This window comes from Nerophis ophidion, linkage group LG18, assembly GCF_033978795.1.
Source record: "Nerophis ophidion isolate RoL-2023_Sa linkage group LG18, RoL_Noph_v1.0, whole genome shotgun sequence".
Lineage (NCBI taxonomy): Eukaryota > Metazoa > Chordata > Actinopteri > Syngnathiformes > Syngnathidae > Nerophis > Nerophis ophidion.
Genome location: NC_084628.1, coordinates 28,697,641 through 28,716,878, shown reverse-complemented (window position 1 = coordinate 28,716,878; position 19,238 = coordinate 28,697,641). Strand labels below are relative to the sequence as shown.

Here is a 19,238-nt window from a genome sequence, read left to right as displayed (position 1 = left end):
TTGTTCATGCAACCAACCTTGCGTCGCAACTTCCTGCTATTTCCGATTCCTGCTATTTCCGAAGAAGACAGTAAATATGTTTATATTGAACGTATTATCGAATCCATTTTTTATTGATAGTGTATATTACGTGATTACGTGTATCGCGATATGTATCGATATCGTTTTATCGCCCATCCCTAGTCTGTGGCTATTTCAGAATCCGGCCTTTGTCTTCACAGTCGTAGTAAATTAATTGAATTGAAGTATTTATTTAAAAATGGCGAGGAAAATGTGACATATAAAACACAAAGCAGCTCGTTGCTGAGAAGTTTAGCCGTTCTGTAAGAAACCTTTCCACAGTGTACGTTCATGTACGCCAGTGCCTGTTTGAACCTTGCTTGTTGTGTCCATCGCCTGATTGCGTTGCCAGTCTCAGACCACGCTAAATATAATACAACTAATGACAGACTTAGACCATTTCTTTTTTAGCATTTGCTGAGCGCGCCAACAACAATCTGCCAAAAGTGATGACACTGGAACCTTGATTTATGAACTTGATTGGTCCTTGAGCAGGGTTGGGAAATCAAAGTTTCATATACCGTAGTAAAGCAAATGTGTCCATACGAAAACAATGTAAATATGAATAATGGGTTCCAGTCTTGAAAAAAGTCCATATTTTAGTGAAGGTTTGTGCAATTTGAACACAATATAATACTCTGTATATCAAACAAACATAACCAAGTGATGAATGAACGATATCTTTATTAACAAGCTAAATTGACGACAAGGTGCTGTCTGTATGCACTGCTCTGCCAAGACGCGCTAGTCCCTTTGGTTACCTTCACAAACAATAAAAAATCCTTAACTTTAACAACTTTATTGCTACGATAATAAACATTTGAAGAAGTAAAATCCATTTACAGTACATTAAGCTGATTCTGTTAACATCTGAAAAATACTCTCGTTAGCTGCTCCTTATGAAAACACCCCCCTTATACAGGGGGGTGTTTTCCGTTTTGGCATCTTTTTCCAGAAAAGTGTGTTGTCGTCACAAATAAAAACAAAAACTGTTTTCAATACAAGTAAGCACTAAATGGCTGCCAGCTTGACACAAAAAGAATGCATGAAGCATTTTTACACAGAAACATGCTACGTAAGCCAAAAAGTTGGCAAATAGAGGGGTTCGTAAATCGAGGTTCCACTGTGTGAAAGCAACTGTAATTTTCATGCCAAACCGCTTGTTGGCGATGTCACCGTGTAAAAGTTGACGCCCGTTGACAAAAACGAGCTTGTCCTAAACTTGTTACACGTTTATAATTTTGTCTTGTGCCCACCAAGCGTCCAGTAAATGTAGAAGCGTTGCGCAACATGCACAGAGGTTTTCTGTTTTCATAATTTTCGTAATTTAAAACATTAACACTGTGGTGTGATTGTACACTGAAGGGATGCATACATTTGTACCGTACGTGCTTTTTCAGATTAACTCATTCGCTTCCTACAAATATATCTGCTCAGTTTTGTGTTCAAGCAGAGTTCAAGCTTCTCAAAATTAAAACAATTACAGCAAAATAATGTTAGAATACCACCAAAGGCTAAGATAGCGTTTTCAAAGAGCGGCCTTAACAAATGCTTCACCATTAGAAGTTAAACTTTGTCCAAAAATCCAATTGCGGTCGAAACTGCCTGCTTTTCCAAACTCTGCTTTTGTAACAACGCTATCCTTTTGTTGTATTAGTGGCACCGAGCTTACATGGTTTAACCAGGAGGAGAGCGGGATATCCTGTATGTGGCGCATTTGAACACATGTGTCCCCTAGGCAACCACGTATTAAAATATACAACAACTACAAGTACGGTTGGCTTTTGATCATCTGGTACCAGTTTTGACACTGCTCACACCGTTCCTGAACCGCTACTCTAAAAAAGGAAGGCTATTTTTATGACATACAAGTTGAACAAAGTACCGTATTTTCCAGACTATAAAGCACACCAGTATATAGGCTGCACCCACAAAATTTTAGAAGGAGAAAAAAATCCCATATATTAGCCTCGGATATGTTGTGAATGAGTTATTTACCTAATAAGTTTTTGTAAATGTTTATTTACATACCTTAATTGTTTCCGCACGGTGTCTGTAAAACAGCTGATAAAACAATACGTACGTCATTGTCATGGACCCACTAGCTGCGCAAGTTAGCTTTCCAGCTAAACAGACTCAATAACTCCACAGTGACATTTTGGTGAAGTTACTGAGGCATTTGTGAGACTGAAAGAATGCCATTGTAAGTTAGTAATACTAACACAGACACCTGTAAACATTTTAGCATATTAGTTCATGCGAACAACGCTAGCTTGATTACATTACGATAGCACGTACAAACGCATGAAAACACTGCTACAGACATCACTCGTGGGACGTTTTAGTAAGTATAAGTATTTTAGTTTTATTGTAAAACTTACAAACGTTGCTTGGCGTGATGATTGAAGAATCCATATGAATAGAAACAATATGGACAATAAGTAGACCAAAGGCACTTCAACTTCTGGTTGAACGCTTTAAACAGCAGGAGTTCACAAATACCCAGCAGCACCTGCAGTGCGCAAACTCTTCCAAAAGATAGCACCGTGGCACAAACAATAACTCACCGTTTCAGTTACATGAAAACTATTTGCTGTATGGTTGTCGGCAGAGAACAATCAATTATCCACAGTGTTCCAAGCGTCCAGAATTTATGGAAATAGATATATATTACTATAATATAAATAAATGTATAAATTCACCCAAAAAATAATCCAAAACACAAGTCCTAGAGAACACAGGCATGTGCAGAAAAGAAAAAACTTTGTTTTAATTCAAGTGCATAGATTTGGAGCAGAAACTAAATGTTTATACACAACTATAGATGTATTACTAGCATTATGTGTTTACTAGTTGATCTTTCCTACAAGAGTCGCTTATTATTTAATCAAAATTACAAGACGTTACCTCATTTCCATGCTACGGAGTGCACCGATAAATAAAAGACACAACTACCTAATTTTTGTAAATGTACAAGTCTGAAACATGAAATATTAACATAGTTCATTCACAAAGTTAACAATAGACCACGCCTGTAACACGACAGTAGTAGCCTCTGTACAGCACTGTCTTTGTACTCCTTTGCGCTGCAGCCTTTCAGGGCCTGGATTTCTGTTCTGTGTGGCGGGGTTTTCCTTTTTTGATGACCAGAGTTGATAGTCTTGAGCTTTGGTGTTGCGTCGTCTGCATTCGGTCGTTTTGTTCTCAGTGACGAGGGTGAGTGCATATAGGCTAAATGGCCGACTGAACGATTGTGTGAGTGCGTTTGTTTATGTGAATGGGAATCATTTCGTTGGTCTGATGTGACGAGGTTAAATATATTGGTGCCATGTGAATCTCTTTAACCCGGAAAAAAAACATAAATTAGGCGCAGTGTTGTATGATATGATACAGGGTTTCCGCACATAATTAAAAAGCATTGTCATTAAATGGGTTTTGAAAAAAATGTGGCCTTTAAGGGCTTTAAAAAGCATTAATTACAATGTCTAGATGCATTGAAAACTGTCACACAATTGTAGGTTTGGCCCAAAGGGTTGATTAATTGAACGATACATGAACTTGATAACTTTGCTAGCATCGCTAGTCTGTGTGTTTAATTTCTTCCTCTCTGGCTTTCAAATGAAACGAAGTTTCACTATGTGCATCGCTCTCGGCACCCGATAACGTTTATTTGACAGTAGACCTAAATGAGTGCAGTGAAACCTCCAGTCAGTTGTTTTTCTATGAGCAGGCAGGACCGCGAGCTCACACACACAGAATACATAGACCTGGCCTCGCTAGTAAGAAGCACTGCTCATTAAGTAGCTAAAGTTAGGAGGAAAAACCATGAATACATAGCCAACTGTTTGGAACTGAATGAGAAACAGGAGCCCATCGGGGAGGCATGGATGTCACCAGCAAATTGAGGGTTCTATATGCTTATGCCATACTAACCGCGGCTGTTGTCTTGGGCAATCTCATTGGAACTTTCCTGGGTTAATTAATAAGGGTAAAAAAAAATCAGAACCGATGAACGAGCAAGTATTTTATGACATTGGCAGCAAAAAAAAATACAACGGAACAATCCACCTGATCCAGCTTTTCCAACTGTGGGCAAAAAAAGTGCACTTCATATAGTCAATATTCATTGAAGTGCAGTTTTTGCTTGAAGATTATTTTTCTGTTTACCTATTTAAGATAATTCAGTTATTGCCCTTACAATGATAAACAAATACTACAGTAATTAAAAATAATGGTATGTTTATTGCGTTTGAAAGGGTTACTTGCATTATGTGATTGCATTAGTTACCACAGATAATGTTTCTACTATTCAAATGTATCATTGTCAAAAGCTCACAATTTTCTCTGTCCATGCAAGCTTTTGCTAACCTGACTCTCGCCAAATCCTTGTAGTTCGCTGAGCTCCACACAAGGATCTGGGCTCGAGGGCAAAGAAAATCCTTCAAGATAGCAAAAAAAAATGAACCAATCATGATCGCCGAGCGGGATTTCAAACAACAATGGCGTCATGCAGCAAGGAGTCGTGTACTGACATTGATTCTGCTATTGCAACTGTTTCGTAGAATCTATTGAATATGAATTATTTAAAAGATGAACAGAGAACTTTTTGCTCTGTCGTTATCCAATATGTCGGTTCTTCTGTTTTTGATTTCCCAGCGTCGCTCTCATCAGCGTCACGGCTTGATTTCGATGTGAGTGATTGAAGTAGCACGTCATTCAAGATAATGACTAGTGATGCACCAGAAATTTGGCTTAAAAAAAAAAACTTAATTTGATCAACGGAACAGCGCTGCGGAAACGGAATGTTGTGATGACATAAGCCATACGCACAGGTTGTTTGGATCGGAAGCAGCATGTCCACGATCTGGACGTACTTTAATATAGCTCAGATATTCCCGCGAACAGCGATTCTCAAAATTTAAGATGACACTGGCGGCTTTTTAAGGAGAGAGAGGCTCCCAAGAGCACGGATTAAGTGTGACATCAGGCATAAATGGAGTCTCTAAACACGAGTACATTCTACAATAACACCTGAAATAGATGCTAATATGTTGCCAGTCGTTTTGATAAAGAAAGAGTGACTTAAATGTTTGGAGAAATCTAATTAAAAAACTATTGTCAGCAAAGTATGTTGTATAATAAGCAGCAACAATTGAAAAATAGCCAAACAATTGAAAAGTAGCTAAAACCATGTTATGTAAGATGGTTTTGGCTTTACTATGTTTAATGTAATATGTTAGTACTATAATTAGTAACAGATTTGTTTTGAATTTACACACCGCATTTCCATATAAGTTGGGCAATTGTCTTAGATGTAAATATAAACGGAATACAATGATTTGCAAATCCTTTGCAACCCATATTCAATTGAATGCACTACAAAGACAAGATATTTGATGTTCAAACTCAAAAACTTTATTTTTTTTTGCAAACAGTAAAAACCTTAGAATTTCATGGCTGCGACACGTGCCAAAGTAGTTGGGAAAGGGCATGTTCACCACTGTGTTACATCACGTTTTCTTTTAACAACACTCAAGAAACGTTTGGGAACTGATGAAACTAATTGTTGAAGCTTTAAAGTGGAATTATTTCCCATTCTGGTTTTATGTAGAGCTTCAATCGTTCAACAGTCCGGGGTCTCCGCTGTCGTATTTTACGCTTCATAATGCGTCACACATTTTCGATGGGAGACAGGTCTGGACTGCAGGCGGGCCAGGAAAGTACCCGCACTCTTTTTTTTTTTTACGAAGCCACGCTGTTGAAACGTGCTGAATGTGGCTTTGCATTTTCTTGCTGAAATAAGCAGGGGCGCCCATGAAAAAGACGGCGCTTAGATGGCAGCATATGTTGTTCCAAAACCTGTATGTACCTTTCAGCATTAATGTTGCCTTCACAGATGTGTACGTTACCCATGCCTTGGGCACTAATGCACCCCCATACCATCACAGATGCTGGCTTTAGAACTTTGCGTCGACAACAGTCTAGATGGGTCGCTTCCCCTTTGGTCCGGATGACACGATGTCGAATATTTCCAAAAACAATTTGAAATGTGGACTCGTCAGACCACAGAACACTTTTCCACTTTGCATCAGTCCATCTTAGATGATCTTGGGCCCAGAGAAGCCGGCGGCGTTTCTGGATGTTGTTGATAAATGGCTTTTGCTTTGCATAGTAGAGCTTTAACTTGCACTTATAGATGTAGCGACCAACTGTATTTAGTAACAGTGGTTTTCAAAAGTGTTCTTGAACCCATGTGGTGATATCCTTTAGAGATTGATGTCGGTTTTTGGTACAGTGCCTTCTTAGGGATCGAATCTCATGGTCATTCAATGTTGGTTTCCGGCCATGCCGCTTAATTTGGGTGATTTCTACAGATTCTCTAAACCTTTTGATGATATTATGGACCGTAGATGTTGAAATCCATAAATTTCTTGCAATTGCACTTTGAGAAACGTTGTTCTTAAACTGTTTGACTATTTACTCACGCAGTTGTGGACAAAGGGGTGTACCTCGCCCCATCCTTTCTTGTGAAAGACTGAGCATTTTTTGGAAAGCTGTTTTTATACCCAATCATGGCACCCACCTGTTCCCAATTATTCTGCACACATGTGGGATGTTCCAAATAAGTGTTGAGTATTCCTCAACTTTATCAGTATTTATTGCCACCTTTCCCAACTTTTTTGTCTCATGTTGCTGGCATCAAATTCTAAAGTTAATGATTATTTGCTAAAAAAAATAAAAAATGTTTATCAGTTTAAACATCAATTATGTTGTCTTTGTAGCATATTCAACTGAATATGGGTTGAAAAATATTTGCAAATCATTGTATTCCGTTAATATTTACATCTAACACAATTTCCCAACTCATATGGAAACGGGGTTTGAATGTGTTGTTCACTTTTACACAATATACACATCATAGCAATTAATGTGATGTCATTGCCCCTAGCAACACCCCCACCGCCACATGTATCTTGGTAATCTAGGGGAAACCCTGTTTTGACCATAACAACAATCTTCAGTAGGACATTGACTTAATTTTAAGTTGCATTTAAAAAGAAGTTCATTTGATTTGCTCATACCTGCGGAAACCTTTTGGAGTTCCAGTGTGGGGGAAAGGTAGTGGCGCATAGAAAGGAATTGACAGTCCAGTACTTATCCTCCATCACCTTCAAGCACTTGTTCAACGTTGCCGAGTCTGCAGCTTTTGATGTAAAGTACAAGGAAACCTCGATCACATCAAAGTTGAAAAATGTTTATTTTTTTCAATCACATGGCCTCGAGGGACATCTGGGCACTTCCGGGTTTCAGGCAGGGATCCAGAGCCCTATTAGTCTACTGCTAATTTACCCTAGTCAGTGCATATTTTGGCGTATTTTGAAAAGTTTACACGCAAATATAAAAGCGATCATGAAAAAATATTCTAAATGGGATGTAGTGGATTTTTACACTCTTAAGAAAAATATATTTTTAAACCATTTATCATCAACAAAATGTTACTGCTAGCTACAACCTCATTTCATTTGACACAGTACTTAAAGAAGAAAAGATTGGAGGCACATCATGTCTTTACATCTGAGGGGTCCACCAATTAGGCATTAATCGGTCAAAGTTGTATTTATTCATGCATCGCTAAGTAACGTAATTGATTGACATAACGAGTTTGTTGCTGCTGTGGTTGTGATGCTAATGAGAAAAAATATCAGTATGTTTGCAGTTGATTTCCTGCTACACATATCAGTCTCACTACGATTCTAGTCTGCAGTTGTTTTTATGCTGTGAAGTATATTTTGTCTCATTATTTAGCTATAGATGTCCCTATTGTTCAGCAATGTTTGCTAGTGATATCAAGATTTATTAATTTACTTTATTAATACTATTAAGGATATTTTCTTGATGCTAACAAATAACACCAAAGGCGCTGTAATTGGGTCATCCGTGTCGAATAAAGCACTTGGCTTTCCTGCACAACAACAACTAAGCTTTTAGTTTATGTTATGAAAATGGACAATGAAAATACGATGGATTGGACCAACAATCAAAATATTTGTAACTAGGACTTAACATGATGTTGGTTTATTTGCACAAGCAGTCTTCTAGTTATATTTTGGCATAGCAACCACAAAAGAACACAAACTAATGCCATCTCTTGTCCTTTCTTTACGTTTAGTTCGGCTCTGAAACACTACTAAAATTGTAGGGAAAGAACTCGATTGCGTCACAGAAAGTTTCTCAAACAATTCAAATGTTCAAACAGACATTTTACAAAATGATCTTTGCAGACACGAAAGTATTCCACAAATAGATTTAAGTGACATTTTTATGAGCCATTTCCTTCCACGCACTTTCCTTTTTACCTGATTATTACCTTTACGAGCCACTTCTTTAGGGACTCTGTGAAAGTTATTTCCTATCTCTCTATTTGAACGACTGGAACACCCAAGAACGAAACAGCAATACGACAGTTTCTGCTCAAACTCTACACTCTGACTTGTTTTAATGCTATGTTCAAGCTGCTCGACCATAGGGCGCACCGGATTAAAAGGCACACCGCTAAAGAATGGTCTATATTTGATCTTTTTTCATATATTAGGCGCACCGGAGTATATGGCGCAATAAAGTAGTCAAATTATTATGATCTTTTGTAAATGTAAAATCCTTCCTTGTGGTCTACTCAACATTTAGTGGTGGTTCTTTGGTCAAAATGTTGCATAGATGATGTTTTACAGATCATCTTCAAGTCGCTTCCTGACAGTCGCTTCCGGAATGCGCAGTTTTGTGAGCGGTCTTATTTACGTGACTCACCTTCGGCAGCGTCTTCTCCCCGTCACTTTTTTTGTTTTAGCGGTGTAGCGTGCAAGGACGAGAGTGGAAGAAGTGTCAAATGATGGAGCTAACTGTTTTAATGACATTCAGACTTTACTTGAATCAACAACGAAGCAGCTTCTCCTCATCCAGAAACAACACCGGAAATGTGGCCCATTAAAAAACATCCGATCGGAACTCTAAATAAAGTTCCTTGGGTGAATACTATAAACTTACTATACCGGTACGTTTTAGCGCTTTCATGGTGAATTTACTTAAAGATATAAGTAAGGACTTTACACTACTTTATATTAGAAATGGCAACAGCAGAGGTTGAATGTCCCACAACAAAAAGATAAAGACGTTTTTTGACTATGTCGTTGGCGCGGACGCACACAATTTTTCAGGACTAATACATAACAGCAGGTACCAGAATGTAAGAAAAGTTGCTTCTGCATAATATTGCGACACAAAACGCCAGATATGTCTTACCTTATACACATACCATAATAATAATTGTATGTTTAATGCCCCGACAATCTTTCAAGCGGTGCGGCTTCATAGCTCACCAAAGTCATACTAAAACATTTTGATAGATTTTTGAGTGCCGTGGTAATGTTCTATATTTTCAATGGAACATTTAAAATGTTGGTGTTTACTTGGGTCATATTGCCCTCAAAGTGCAGCCTACACTTATCTCTTATGTTTGATTGCCATCTACTGGTCACACTAATCATCACACCATGCACCAAATACAGTAGCTTCAAGGTGGGTAAGCTCAACCAAACTTATTCCTTGCATTAGGCGCACCGCGTTATAAGGTGCACTGTTGAGTTTGGAGGCAAAAAGGATTTTAAGTGCACCTTGTTGTCTGGAAAATACGGTACATATTCACTGCACCAAAGGATAAAATACAACCGTTTATGGCGAGAGACCGAAAGTGTGTGGAACAGTTTGATTGTTTTGTTTCTAATGTTAAATATGACGATATATTGTCACACTTTTAAGAGAATGACTGTTAACTTGTTCAACCTCTGCTAACATTAAAGCAACTGCTAGCTTCAATGTCATGTTTGTAACAGCAGACATGTTTGCATGCTGTCACCTCTGAGTAGCCAATCAGCACCGCTTACATTGCTTTGATTCGACACACGGCAGAAATCGATGGTTCATTTTGGGTGACACCCTCCCCCGTCAGTGCACACTGCCTGCCCAGCAGCCGGCCCGCTGACGTCCAGGTGAGTGTGCGAGTGACGAGGCCTTTTATAGCAGCTGAGCTAACGCGTAGTCTGCCATCCAACCCCAAAAAACCTCTGTCACTTGATGATTGCAGGGTTCCAGCTTCCCTTTTCCAGTGGAACGCCTTTGCAAGTAAACAATAACAAACAAGCTTCTACCTCTTTCTTGTCACCATTGCTAGACAAATGTTTATGGATCAGCCAGGAGACGAAAAATGCGTCCTTTTGAAGGTTTTCAACGCAAGGCTATTGTAATTTGTCCCACGGACGAGGATTTTAAAGAGCGAACATTAAAGCAAACCAATGAGCAGGGGAAGGATGTGCCCGATCATGCTGTGTTAGAAATGAAAGGTAGGAACGCTGTGGATTCAAGCAACTCAACACCAGATCTACTTTTTGTTCTTTTATTTTTGAAACTTTTTCTATGTTGTCTCTATAAAAAAAAAAAAAAAAAATCAAATCTGAAAGACGCCTCCTTTCCCCGCCCCCCTGTCATCCCCCCACCATTAGACCGTTATCAGACCTGGACTTTATTTCTTTTGAAAGCAGTCCCCATGATTCTTTTATTTGCCCTGTCTTCATGCACTGCAAACTGAGGCCGTGTGCTAGCACCATCCTAACGCTAGGTATTCGCTGTCCTTGGTTTGCAGTGCTTTTTTACCAACCGCCCCCTCCCTCCCCCCCTCCTGTGTCTGCTTACGCAAATGTTGCTTCTACGGAGGAAACGTTTGTTGTAAATGCGTCATCTTTCTGCTCTTAAGTTTTTCCTCCTCCTCTGCGCGACACTAATTGCTGTCTTTTTTTGTCTTCTGGTGGTGTGACCGCTCTGGTCCTCACTACTCCCCCCTCCCCTCCCTCCCTTTCTCTCCCTCTTTCTCCACCCTGGCTCGCCCTCCCAAAGCCAACTACACCCTCCCGGAGGTGTGCGACTTCCTGGAGGACGTGAGCTTCGGCGAGCTGCAACGCGAGGACGCTGAGAAGCTGCTGAAGCAGTACAACGAGGAGGGCCGCAAGTCAGCCCCGCCCCCCAAAAATCGCTTCGAAGACAGGCAGGCTGGGTTCCGTGGCCGCGGCAGCTTCCAGCGCTACGACAGCCGCGACGCCCCTCGCGGCGGGTACCAGAACCGCAGCGGCGACTCTGGAGGTTACAGAGGTGAGTCGACGCTCTCTTATCTTTGCCACATTTCAAGAAAAAGTCAGTACTGTAGAGCACAAGTAGCAGCACCCACTAAATTTTAGAAGGAAAAAATATTTTTCCATATATTAGCCGAACCAACCTATAAACCGCAGATATATATGTTGTAGAATGAGTTATTTCCATAGAAATGTTTATTTACATACCTTAATTGTTTCAAAACGGTGTCTGTAAAATGGATGATCAAACAAAACATAAGTTGTCATCATAGGCCGACTATCTGTGCAAACTCACTCTCCAATCGGCTAAATAGACGCAATAACTCCACGGTGGTGTTTTGGTAAATATACTGAGGAATTTGTGAAACGGAAACAATACAAAAAGAGTGCCTTTGTAAGTTAATGCCAACACAGACACTATTAGATAATGCTAACGACGCTAGCTTGAGTACATTACTATAGCACTTATAAAAATGTATGAAAACACTCCTACAGACATCACACATGGGACAGTTTAGTAAGTAAGTATTAATTGTTATATTGTAAAACTTACAAACGTTCGTTGGAGTGATGAATGAAGAACCCATACAAGTAGAAACGCTGTGGGCGGTGAGAAAACAGAAAGGCACTTTTACTTCCAGTTCAAAGTTCCATAAACAGAAGGGCAATGTAGCTGCTGCAGTGGGCAAACTTGTCCGAGAGATGGCGCTATAACACAAACAATAACACACCTTTTCAGTCTCTTTGCTTTGTTTTTGTCTTTTTAACCATTTGTATTATGGTAGTCAGTGAAGAAAAATCCTGATTAGCCTCACCGGGCAATAAGCCACATACATATATGTATGTTGTGAAATGAGTTATTTACACAGAAATATTCTGTAAATGTTTATTTACATACCTTAATTGTTTCCAAACGGTGTCTGTAGCATGGCAGTAAAATGGCTGATCAAACAAAACAGAAGTCATGGTCATGGACCCACGAGCTGTGGAAGCTAGCTCTTCAATCAGCTAAACAGACTCCATAACTCCACGGTGAAGTTTTGGTGAATTTACTGAGGAATTTGTGAAACTGAAACAATACAAAAAGAATGCCATTGTATGTTGTTAATACTAACACGCACTTGTAAACATGTTAGCGTATAAGCTAATGCCAACCACGCTAGGTTGATTACGATAGCACGTACAAATATGTATGAAAACACTCCTACAGACATCACACATGGTACACTATAGTCAGTAAGAACTTACAAATGTTGCTTGGTGTGATAATTGAAGAATCCATATTAGTAGAAAGGCTATGTACATGTTGGAAACGGAAATGAGTTTAAACAGAAGGGCAATGCAGCGCCCGCTGTAAGTGAATTTGTCCAAAAGATGGCACCATAGCACAAAAACATCTATTCAGTGTCTTTGCTTGATTGTTTAACCATTTACATTATGGCCATCAGCAAAAAAATATATAAATAAATTATCCACGCCGTTTCATAAGCCGCAGGGTGCTAAACGTAGGAAAAAAGTTTGCGGAATTAAAACTGTTTTTACCGGAATTTACGGTATTTTATTTGACGCTATCTGGCCAGCGAGTATTTTAACCTGCTAACATTAGCATGCCACATTATTTAGCAGATTGTGCGGGTATACGCCTCGGTCAATTTTTTATTTTTTATTTAACATGTTAGTATGAAAGCGTTTATTTTTTATTTTTATTTTGCTTATTTTATGTAAACCCAAGATGCTAACTGTTAGAATTTCAGTTCAACTTCGGCATTCCATTATTCACACACATTTTCTAGTTAAAAAGGTTACTTTTGCATCATGGCAGACCTTAAACATCGGGTTTTGGTTGTGCTGGCAGGCTACAATCGTGGCAGCTACAACCAGAGCCGCTGGAGCAACAACAGCAACAGCAACAACTACCGTGATGGAGGCTCCGACTCGCGCTCTGGATACCGCAGCCAGTCGTCTGCATCCACCTACAGCAGGCCGGCTTCTTACAACAAGGGAGGATACAACCAAGTGAGTCCAACTTGGTGCTCTCGTGGCAGGCCTAGTCCTTCCTGTAGACTCACACGCGCTCCTCCGCTCCCCCAGCAGGGCTACGGCCAGAACTACAACCAGGGCGCCTACAACCAAGCAGGCTACTCCCCGAGCAGCTACAACCAGAGTTACTATGGCAACTACAGCCAGTACCCCGGCTACAGTCAGAGCTACAGCCAGCCAGCCGCCACCGCGCAGACCTACCAGCAGCCCCTGCCTCAGCATCAGCCCCCCGCTCAGCAGCCGCAACAGCAGCAGACCCAGCAGAGCTACAACCAGCAGTATCAGCAGGTAATTATTATCTTTGCATAATAACCAATCTGTAGCAACATTATTGTGAGAGCAAACACTGAGGAACTATTTGTCTAGTGTACTAACACATCAGTGTGCTCCGGTATTAGCCGTAAAAGCTAACTACGCCAAGAGATAAGCTAACTAGTACTACAAAACGAAATGCGTTAGTTTGTAATACACAACACTGATAGAACACCAATATGTACTGAGTGAAAAACATGAACAATCATATTACAGTATCTGTAAAGTATTATTTCATGTTTTGTTCGTACTGTAGTTGTACTAACACACATGACGTGGTGCATGTATCATCAATATAAAGTGTGGCTCCCTCCGTGGATAGTTGTCTGTTTGATCCAGCTGGCCAGAGATGTTTTTTTCCTGTGTATTTTGGGTAAGCAATCCATTGATGTCGAAATAACTTGGCTCCCAGATCCATATTCATAGCGTCAAAATCACTTTCACCACACTCCCAGCTTCCGTCTGCTCCAACGTCTCACTCTTCCTTCGTGCTTGCGTCTTGAAGCAGTAGTTCATCTTCAGTATATTCAGCTTCAAAAATATAAGGTTGTGAAATCTCATTTGACCAAAAATAGTCGTCTTCGTTGTTTATTACCAAATCTGCCATGATTAGTACACACACGTGTTTGATTCTGGAAGTAGGAACACACTTCAGTTGCAAGAAGTCAGGCGTACGTTGCTATGGAAACAGAAATAAATGCGCCGAAAAAGTCAAAATACGGTAAATTGTACATATTACATATTGTTATGAAGGTGTCTGTTACATTATATATATACTTGAAGTGTGTATACTGTACATATTACATATTGTTATGAAGGTGTCTGTTACTACATTATATATCTATACAAACCCCGTTTCCATATCAATCAATCAATCAATGTTTACTTATATAGCCCTAAATCACTAGTGTCTCTAAGGGCTGCACAAACCACAACACATAACCACTACCACATCCACGGTAGGCCCACATAAGGGCAAGGAAAACTCACACCCAGTGGGACGTCGGTGACAATGATGACTATGAGAACCTTGGAGAGGAGGAAAGCAATGGATGTCGAGCGGGTCTAACATGATACTGTGAAAGTTAGATCCATAATGGATCCAACACAGTCGCAAGAGTCCAGTCCAAAGCGGATCCAACACAGCAGCGAGAGTCCCGTTCACAGCGGAGCCAGCAGGAAAACATCCCAAGCGGAGGCGGATCAGCAGCGCAGAGATGTCCCCAGCCGATACACAGGCGAGCAGTACATGGCCACCGGATCGGACCGGACCCCCTCCACAAGGGAGAGTGGGACATAGGAGAAAAAGAAAAGAAACGGCAGATCAACTGGTCTAAAAAGGGAGTCTATTTAAAGGCTAGAGTATACAAATGAGTTTTAAGGTGAGACTTAAATGCTTCTACTGAGGTGGCATCTCAAACTTTTACTGGGAGGGCATTCCAGAGTACTGGAGCCCGAAATGAAAACGCTCTATAGCCCGCAGACTTTTTTTGGGCTTTGGGAATCACTAATAAGCCGGAGTCCTTTGAACGCAGATTTTTTGCCGGGACATATGGTACAATACAATCGGCAAGATAGGATGGAGCTAGACCGTTTAGTATTTTATAAGTAAGTAGTAAAACATTAAAGTCACATCTTAAGTGCACAGGAAGCCAGTGCAGGTGAGCCAGTATAGGCGTAATGTGATCAAACTTTGTTGTTCTTGTCAAAAGTCTAGCAGACGCATTTTGTACCAACTGTAATCTTTTAATGCTAGACATGGGGAGACCAGTTGGGAAATTGTGTTAGATGTAAATATAAACGGAATACAATGATTTGCAAATCATTTTCAACCCATATTCAGTTGAATATGCTACAAAGACAACATATTTGATGTTCAAACTGATAAACATTTTTTTTTTTTGCAAATAATCATTAACTTTAGAATTTGATGCCAGCAACACGTGACAAAGAAGTTGGGAAAGGTGGCAAGAAATACTGATAAAGTTGAGGAATGCTCATCAAACACTTATTTGGAACATCCCACGGGTGTGCAGGCTAATTGGGAACAGGTGGGTGCCATGATTGGGTATAAAAGCAGCTTCCATGAAATGCTAAGTAATTCCCAAACAAGGATGGGGCGAGGGTCACCAATTTGTAAGCAAATTGTCAAACAGTTTTAGAACAACATTTCTCAACGAGCTAATGCAAGGAATTTAGGGCGTTTACCATCTACCTTTCGTAAAATCATCAAAAGGTTCAGAGAATCTGGAGAAATCACTGCATGTAAGCGATATTGCAGACCTTTGATCCCTCAGGCGGTACTGCATCAAAAACAGACATCAGTGTGTAAAGGATATCACCAGATGGCCTCAGGAACACTTCATAAAACCACTGTCAGTAACTACAGTTGGTCGCTACATCTGTAAGTGCTAGTTAAATCTCTACTATGCAAAGCGAAAGCCATTTATCAACAACACCGAGGAACGCCGCTGGCTTCGCTGGGCCCGAGCTCATCTAAGATGGACTGATGGAAAGTGGAAAAGTGTTCTGTTGTCTGACGAGTCCACATTTCAAATTATATTTGGAAACTGTGGACGTGGTGTCCTCCGGAACAAAGAGAAAAATAACCATCCGGATTGTTATAGGCGCAAAGTTGAAAAGCCAGCATCTGTGATGGTATGGGGGTGTATTAGTGCCTAAGGCATGGGTAACTTACACATCTGTGAAGGCACCATTAATGCTGAATGGTCCATACAGGTTTTGGAGCAACGTATGTTGTCATCCAAGCAACGTTATCATGGATGCCCCTGCTTATTTCAGCAAAACAATGCTAAGCCGCGTGTTACAACAGTGTGGTTTCGTAGTAAAATAGTGCGGGTACTTTCCTGGCCCGCCTGCAGTCCAGACCTGTCTCCCATCGAAAATGTGTGGCGCATTATGAAGCATAAAATACGTCAACAAGACCCCAGACTGTTGAACAACTTAAGCTGTACATCAAGCAAGAATGGTAAAGAATTCCACTTTTCAAAGCTTTAACAATTAGTTTCCTCAGTTCCCAAACGTTTGAGTGTTGTTAAAAGAAAAGGTGATGTAACACAGTGGTGAACATGCCCTTTCCCAACTACTTTGGCACGTGTTTGCTGGCATCAAATTCTAAAGTTAATGATTTTTTGCAAAAAAAAAAATGTTTTTCAGTTTTAACATCAAATATGTTGTCTTTGTAGCATATTCAACTGAATATGTGTTGAAAATGATTTGCAAATCATTGTATTCCGTTTATATTTACATCTAACACAATTTCCCAACTCATATGGAAACAGGGTTTGTACTTGCAGTGTGTATATTGTACATATTACATATTGTTATGAAGGTGTCTGTTACTACATCATATGTATACTTGCAGTGTGTATATAAAACATTGATAAAGGGTTTTGAAAGCTACAACGGTGACTCTTATTAGCCAAATCTTCCAAGCGTTTTTTTTCTATCTTTAAAATCTTTAAAAAATAAATATAATGTGTGTTCTTGTCTCTTATGATTGTGAACCATAGGCAAAGTTACCCCAAAAAAGTGCAGTTCCCTTTTAAAAATGTTTTTTTTATTAAAGTAAAATTAAAAGATTTCTGAAAATTATGACTTGGTTTAAAATCGGAATGAATAATAATTGGGATTCGGATGTGAATTGATTTCATTTTGTGGACTACAAATAAATACGCTGTCATTGTGATTTTATTGCTGATGAAGTCAATACTCTAAAAAAAAACAATCATTGTTTCTCTTTCAGTACGCTCAGCAGTGGCAGCAGTACTACCAGAACCAGAACCAGTGGAACCAGTATTACAGCCAGTATGGGGGCTACCCAGGACAGGGCAGCCAAGGCTCCTCTGGCACCCAGTAGCCCCTCCCCCTTCAGGTCCACCAACCCCCACTCCCCAACACTTCCTGGTGTGGCCTGCCAGCTCGAAGGAGTGGAGTCCCAACATTCATTCCTTCAGGTGTCCTTTCTTCTTTTTCCCCCTAAATCAGTCTTATGTGACGCGGTGGCGGCGAGGTGATAGATGCTAGCTAGCTAGATGCTAACCTGACAAAGCAGAGAGATTGAGTGTGAGAAAAGTCCACACTAGAGATACATCCACAGCGTGGGCGGGGCGGAGAACAAAAGCATGCCTTTAACTTTCATTTAAACTTCTTTTTCGGTTATGGTAAGCGAGATCATTTACTCCTGCAACATTTTAAGTGTTCATAATGCCACTTTTTCAGTAGATGTATAATGCTTCTTTTTTTTAATCCCCTTGTGCTTGTTGTAGTTCAAAAACTTTTTTTTTTTTTTGTACCAGTGTGGTAAAAACGTAATAACCCGAGCTGTTTCTTGTCTTTATACAATAAAAGCCGTTGTCTACACCTGGACCAAACCTCACAGCCTCTTCTTCAACATTTAGCCTATTTTTTTTTTTATCACAGAGACATTTCTACAGTAGGGAACGGATTCATTTGGATCTCGCGTGAGATGAATGCAGTCTGCTGAAAATGACGGAAAACGCCACTCGACGTAGCAACTGACGCTGGAGTCCATGTTGGAATTGCCACAAAACACATTTTAAGATATGCAACTAGGACTGGGCCCATAAAACAATATCTATCAAAGTATATTTATATATCCCTTCATCACAGATGTCTAAAAGGGCTGCACAAGCCACAACGACATATCGCTATGAACACGTAATCGATATCAATAAAAAATGCGTTCCATTAAACGTTCTGTATGTATGTATATATATATATATATATATATATATATATATATATATATACCATATTTTTTGGACCATAGGGTGCACAGGAATAAATGACGCACTGCCGATGAGCGGGTCTATTCAGGTCTTTTTTCATACAAAAGGCTCACTGGGTTAGAAGGCCTATTAAAGGAGTCATATTATTATGATTTTTTTCTGAATATAAAATACTTTATTGTGGTCTACATTACATGTAATGGTGGTTCTTTGGTCAAAATGTTGCATAGATGATGTTTTACAGATCAATCAATCAATCAATGTTTATTTCTATAGCCCTAAATCACAAATGTCTCAAAGGGCTGCACAAGCCACAACGACATCCTCAGTTAAGAGCCCACATCAGGGCAAGGAAAAACTTAACCCAGTGGGATGACAATGAGAAACTTTGAAGAGGACCGCAGATGTGGGGCACCCCCCGCCCCCTAGGGCGATTGGTGCAATGGACGTCGAGTGGATCTAACCTAACAGTAAGAGCCCAGTCCATTGTGGATCTAATATAATAGAGTCCAGTCCACAGTGGATCTAACATAATAGTGAGAGTCCAGTCCTTAATGGCTCTAACATAATAGTAAGAGTCCAGTCCATTGTGGATCTAATATATTAGTGAGAGTCCAGTCCTTAATGGCTCTAACATAATAGTAAGAGTCCAGTCCATTGTGGATCTAATATATTAGTGAGAGTCCAGTCCTTAATGGCTCTAACATAATAGTAAGAGTCCAGTCCATTGTGGATCTAATATATTAGTGAGAGTCCAGTCCATAGTGGATCTAACATAATAGTGAGAGTCCAGTCCTTAATGGCTCTAACATAATTGTAAGAGTCCAGTCCATTGTGGATCTAATATTATTGTGAGAGTGCAGTCCATAGTGGATCT

The 19,238-nt window shown here is 39.9% G+C and overlaps 1 protein-coding gene across 2 annotated transcripts in view; it reads left to right on the top strand.

Annotated features, from left to right (window-relative positions):
* The window catches only part of hnrnpul1 (heterogeneous nuclear ribonucleoprotein U-like 1), a 41,348-nt gene extending 23,365 nt beyond the window's left edge, over positions 1-17,983 (top strand). The window contains exons 12-16 of one of the 2 annotated variants that reach the window (XM_061877912.1): positions 10,286-10,454; positions 11,005-11,256; positions 13,093-13,253; positions 13,332-13,565; positions 17,356-17,983. In XM_061877912.1, the coding sequence (XP_061733896.1) occupies positions 10,286-10,454; positions 11,005-11,256; positions 13,093-13,253; positions 13,332-13,565; positions 17,356-17,469 (930 nt within the window). In that variant the 3' untranslated portion in view covers positions 17,470-17,983. Of the gene's footprint in view, positions 1-10,285; positions 10,455-11,004; positions 11,257-13,092; positions 13,254-13,328; positions 13,566-17,355 lie in introns of both variants that reach the window. The other variant, XM_061877911.1, reaches the window with a different exon arrangement.
* The last annotated feature ends 1,255 nt before the right edge of the window (positions 17,984-19,238 follow it).